The following is a 5,616-nucleotide window of genomic DNA, read 5'->3' as shown; positions in this document are numbered from 1 at the left end:
TTATTATGGATTATGGACTTGTATTTTGGCAAGAAGCGACGGTTTGAGGTCGATGGATTTGTTTCTTACAAACACGCAGCTTTTCACTTCACAACACATTAACTGATGGACTGGAGTGGTGTGAATTACTTGTGGATTATTGTGATGTTTTTATCAGCTGTTTGGACTCTCATTCTGACGGCACCCATTCACTGCAGAGGATCCATTGGAGAGCAAGAGATGGAATGCTACGTTTCTCAAAATCTGTTCTAATGAAGAAACAAACTTGTCTTGGATGGCCTGAGGATGAGTACATTTTCAGCAAATTTTCATTTTTGAGTGAACTCTAGCTTTAATATAAGAGCATTTTGACCTGGCATAACGCGTGTGCATGGGATTTTACCTTGACTTCGATTGAGACAGGAGCCATTTTCAAGACAAAAACACCTACTCAATTGTAAGAATATTTGACATTTTACCCTTTGTATTGAGCTTGTTTAGTTGAAAACCTTCAGATTATTTAGTCTTGAATGAGGGGTGAAAATCAATGAAGCAAGAAAGAAACAATTAAGAACACAGAGTCATTCAATACCACAGGTATTTCACTCGTATTATTAAACTGTATTCACATTACAACATCCACAATGTTCAGCTTGTGACAGGTTCTAATAATCTCAATATATATTTTCTGTATGTTACATTATACCAAGAGGCACTTCCAGTAAGTCTGGCAATAGAGGAGCTACAGTATAGTGTCTAAATTACAAAACAGTAAAAATAAATAATGTTTATCTAAAAGACTTCTGTTGTCGTCTTCATCTTTTTGTCCCTTTTTTTGGCTTTGTTTTTGTTTTGTTTCATTTTTAACCTGTACACAATATCATTTTGTACAAAATGGAACAACAATCAGCGATAAAATGAATATTTCACTTTACGAATACTGGTGATTTACACAGTTTCCCTTTCTATAGGTATTGCTACATGTGTTAAGTGCAAGATACAAGTGAGAAGAAAAATAATTATTTTGTCAGTGAGGTGCCGACTATATAAAAAAAAAAGTACAAGTCTCATTTCTCTTTCTCAGAGAGGTGTAAAGCTTGTTTGGTTCTCAAGGTGAACAAAACGAGTGGACACGGTTATGAGATGCGTACAGCTGAAGATGAAGGAATGAGTGTTGAACAGGAAATACAAAGGAAAAATATAAAAGGATCAGCCTCTTATGTGACGTGTAACCTCTTTAAGTCTCGTGTCGACATCCGGTGAACCTGACATGCCAGTCAAACCGCCTATACTGACAATCAAAAAGATCTGGAATGATGAACCAAGCTTATCAGACTACACTTTACACACAAACTAGCAAGTTATCGTGCATTTCTGGAATACCTGCACAGGTTTTTTAGCCAAACTGTACAGACTCTAATTTATTTCACTCCTAAGGGCATCTGCTACGTGTAAAACAAAACAAAACATGAATTTAGTGAAAATGCCATTATGAACCCATTCAAACAGTTTCTGAAGATTTGTGCTGCCAATTCTGACTCGAGAATCTGGAATCAGAGCCACCGAACGCAGATCAGAGCTGAAAACCCACTGATGGGAGGCACGGTGGAGGACATGATTGCCATGCCAACACGCGCAATCATGCAGTGCACGCACGAGCGAGCGCATCAAACGTGTAGGATTCGCTGGCTAATTCCACAGTTTTTGTTGAGTCTCTCTGAATACTGTCTGGGTGGAAGCAAATCTGGGCATCTTTGATGACATCAATATCAATGACCTTTGATCGTCAAAAACTCGCAGTAAGGTAATGACATAAATTTCTCAAACAGAGCAAAAGTAAGATGAAAGGGGCGGAGCTATATTGCATAATAGATTCTTCCATAATGTCACATATTTCTTAGTGCAATTGGGAAATAATGTATTTTATTCCTCAAGATTTGATTGTAGGTTATGATATTATTTTGGGAAATATACAGCGAAAACAACTAATTTAACACTTTGATGCATGATGTCCACTACAGTGGACAGATCTTTAAAAGCAATTTTTAAGGCGATAACCCTTATCCATAATTCATTGTGACAATCCTTTTTTTATGTTTTATTATGGCAACATAAATTCAAAATGGCAAACAAAAATGATGCACCACATAACAATCACTACCTTTTATTGCAATGCTCAGTAACACTCTCAAATGCATTATTTAAAAAAAAAAGACTAGGAATTAATATATGTTTGTTTTTAAAAAGTAATAAAAACATTATAGTTTTATTTGTGATTTAATAATTCATGCACCAAAGGGTTAATATCTCTGGCTTGGGGTATGATGGTTTATTTAGGGGGATTTTATTATTACGATAAGTTCATTTTATTTTGGGAAATACACAGCGAATACACCTGTATAATTTGATGCAAGATGTCCACTACACTAGACAGTCATTTTTAAGGTGTTGACTTTTAACCCTTATCCATAATTCATTGTGACAATCCTTTTTAAAGTTTCTGCTTTATGGCAACCTAAATTCAAAATGGCAAACAAAAGTGATGCACCACATAACAACTACTATCTCTTATTGCAGTGGACTATAACGCTCTCAAAATGCGTTATTAGACTGGGAATTAATATATTTTTGTTTTAAAAAAGGTATTAAAAACATTAAGACTATTTTAATTTGTGATTTAATAACTCATGCACCAAAGGGTTAATATCTCTGGCCTGGGGTTACAAATCTACGGCCTAATGCAGAAATATAATATACCCTCTAAAATTGGGGCCATGTACAAATAAAAAGCACTCATACTGCATCGCCACATGTACTCACAAGCACACACGGCCTTTACATGCTCCTGATGGTGTTTCATACTTTGGGGAGAATGGATTTGAAGTCATATTTGGCACACGCACACTTGAGCTGTGTGAGATTTACACAGCAACCAAAAGAAAGTGCAACTGGAAATGCTACCAATCTGCTGTACACATTGGGTCGGTATTGCTTAAATAATTCGCCGGACTTCATTGCACCACATTGCCTGATAATATTAAGGCTTACACTGCATTGCGATTGAAGGGGACGTTTCAAAGATGAGCACATGACCGCCGCGTCCTACCTAGGCGTTTTTAATTAGACATCGGACCCGAGGCGATGAAGCCCGCAGAAGTGTTTCATCTCGCCGTTGAGAGCAATCTGCCTCTTTCTGCACATCAAAGGCGAGCGCGGACAGCCGTGTCGACCGGTGCGCGTATCTCATGTGCGGCACATGGTCTCATGTGAGAGGGACGGCGTTCGTCGTTTCATCCCTTGGGCTGAGGAGCTCGTCCTGCATGACCACAGCGGCGGCTGCGTGAGACGACTGTGAAGCATAACCACAGCCTTGTTCGGAGGGAAAACATGCGACTGCGGGAGCCTGAGGCCTTCCCGTCATCCCAGTTTGTACCTTCAGCCAAACTTGCTAGAGCAGTTTACTTGGCTCTCAAAACTCAATTAAATGCAAGAACAGAAGGGGGGAGAATAAGAGCATCTGTAGTTTTGGACGGTACACTGATGACTAGGGATGACGTGATGTACTATTGCACGCCGTATGCATGTGTATATATATCAAATCACCTGGTAAAACAACGATTGGGCTAAAAGGCCATTGGCATTTTGAAGAAGTTACAGTTTAAAAAACAACTAAAGATACCCTTTGTCCACAAATCAAGATCCAAAAGATTATAAAGTTGCAAGAAAGTCTGTAAAAACCAATGACAGTTATTCGAAAACAGTCTGATCCTGAGAAATGTAAAATCTCAGTTCATGGAATGCCGAGGGAAAAAGGTGAGGGAAGAGAATGACAAGCATTCGGCTCGACGCCTTCAGAAATGAGACAGTGGAGCAAGCGTTTGCTATAGTGATGCTCTGGAAAGGAAAAACAAAGCGCAATGGCAGGACAGACACGCAAACACATAGTGTATCTTTTTGTAGCATTTTCACAAACGCATGCAGTTTCTGGAGCGTTTGCTTTCGTCCGCTGCCGATGATGGGATACGCGAACCGACGAGAGTCACGGTGGATTGGTTTCTCGTTCCCGACTTTGACGCTAAGCTCCTTGGAAATGCTTGTTGAGCCTGCAAAACGTGTCGCCGCAGATCACTGGGACCCCTGTCGTAGTTTTGGGGGTTAAGGTGCAGCTGGAGAGGGTTTCGCCAGAAGAATTTGCAAAACTGACCAACGTAAGTCTAGAAAATATAGGAAACCCCCTGTTTAACTCTATTTTAGCATCAAACCTCAATAGTTCACCACCTGCTCATTGTTACTTAAACCCTTCATCCCGAACCACCCCACCCCACCCTGTTTCCTTTAGGCACATGTTCCCCAAGCATCTACAGTGTTGTGTCTAAGTGATGTGCTGGCAACCATTTCTTAGAAGTCTCGCTTGCTGATAAAAAGCTTTTAGACAACGTCTAAAAAGGGCAAGTCATTCATTCCGGATCCTCTTTCTCGTCTTCCTCTCGTTTTCCCATTAGCTCCGCATCGTCTTCTACAGTCACCGTGTCTCGCTTCGCAGTCTCGGCCGCTTCCTCTACAGTCTCACCATCTGTTTCCTCTGTTTCATGTGTCTCGTCAGGTACAGGACTCTCCGCCTCCTCCGTTGTCTCCTCCTCCTGGTTGTCTGCAGGCTCCTCCTTGCTCCCCGGCTCCTCCTCCTCCTCATCGATGGCTAGGATTGGCTCAGGGGTGTTAGTGAGGCATGTGGGCTCCTCCCCTTCTGTCTGGCTTTGGGACTCTTCTGCAATGACCTTCTTCCACATCTCATGGTTCTCCAGCAGGTGCTGGGTGATCTGGCAGAACACTTTCCGTCGTTTCTTGGGTGCTGGTTTCTCTACAATAAACCCAGTAAATAAAGAGAGTGTTAATGGGTTTTTCAGACTAAGAACTCTGAACTATGATTTTTGTTTTTGTAAAGAAATGTTGCATATATATATATATATATATGTGTGTGTGTGTGTGTGTGTGTGATGCGATCTAGGAAAACCCAACACATGGTGAAATGTTCCTTTTATAGGTTTTGATACCATATGAAAGCTGTGTTCAAGCCTTTTCCAAAACTGGCTATCTGAAGTTGGCTGATAGCTATGATTTTCCGGGATGGAATTTTGAGAAAAACGGTTTAAAGTGAGACGGGTTTCACTTTCACTTCTACTTAACGACCGCTGTCTGTCAGGAGCGCTATACTGCATCATTACACAAACAGCCTAACGTTACCCTGAAGAGGACAGTTTTCTGTTGTTTATCATGATGGGCATAGGCTCTGAACTTTTAATCACCCCTGGTATGTTTAGATAGCACGAATAGTGTACCTTGTAGTTTACATTTAGAAAAGCGAGCGCAGCGCACCTGTGCATATAACAAACAGACTGTCACCGGACTCCTCCTCTTTAGTAACTTCATCATCCGATCCTTCATCTCTGGATGTGAAATAGTCCATTATAACATCTTTTAGGGCACTGACATCACTAAGATTGAGCAGACTGAGACGAGCAAGATCGTCTAGTTACCAGCTTCAGACTACGTCGTTTTCTTGCGCTCCGCTATCTCACGATATTAAAAAAAAAAATTAATTTAAAAAAACTTTGCGTGCCGTAGTTTACACAGGACTGG

The 5,616-nt window shown here is 40.7% G+C and overlaps 1 protein-coding gene across 1 annotated transcript in view; it reads right to left on the bottom strand.

Moving 5' to 3' along the window:
* Window positions 1-579: 579 nt before the first annotated feature.
* Window positions 580-5,616, bottom strand: part of LOC107729133 (cGMP-inhibited 3',5'-cyclic phosphodiesterase A-like) — a gene marked incomplete at its 5' end in the record, with an annotated part of 21,817 nt that continues 16,780 nt past the window's right edge. The window contains one exon of the mRNA XM_016539521.1: window positions 580-4,837. Within this exon, the coding sequence (XP_016395007.1) occupies window positions 4,437-4,837 (401 nt within the window). The remainder of the gene's footprint in view (window positions 4,838-5,616) is intronic.

The sequence above is a fragment of the Sinocyclocheilus rhinocerous genome, unplaced genomic scaffold (genome assembly GCF_001515625.1).
Source record: "Sinocyclocheilus rhinocerous isolate Xijiao unplaced genomic scaffold, SAMN03320098_v1.1 scaffold3263, whole genome shotgun sequence".
Lineage (NCBI taxonomy): Eukaryota > Metazoa > Chordata > Actinopteri > Cypriniformes > Cyprinidae > Sinocyclocheilus > Sinocyclocheilus rhinocerous.
The sequence above is the reverse complement of the archived record's forward strand: the minus strand, read 5'-3'. Positions and strand labels throughout refer to the sequence as shown.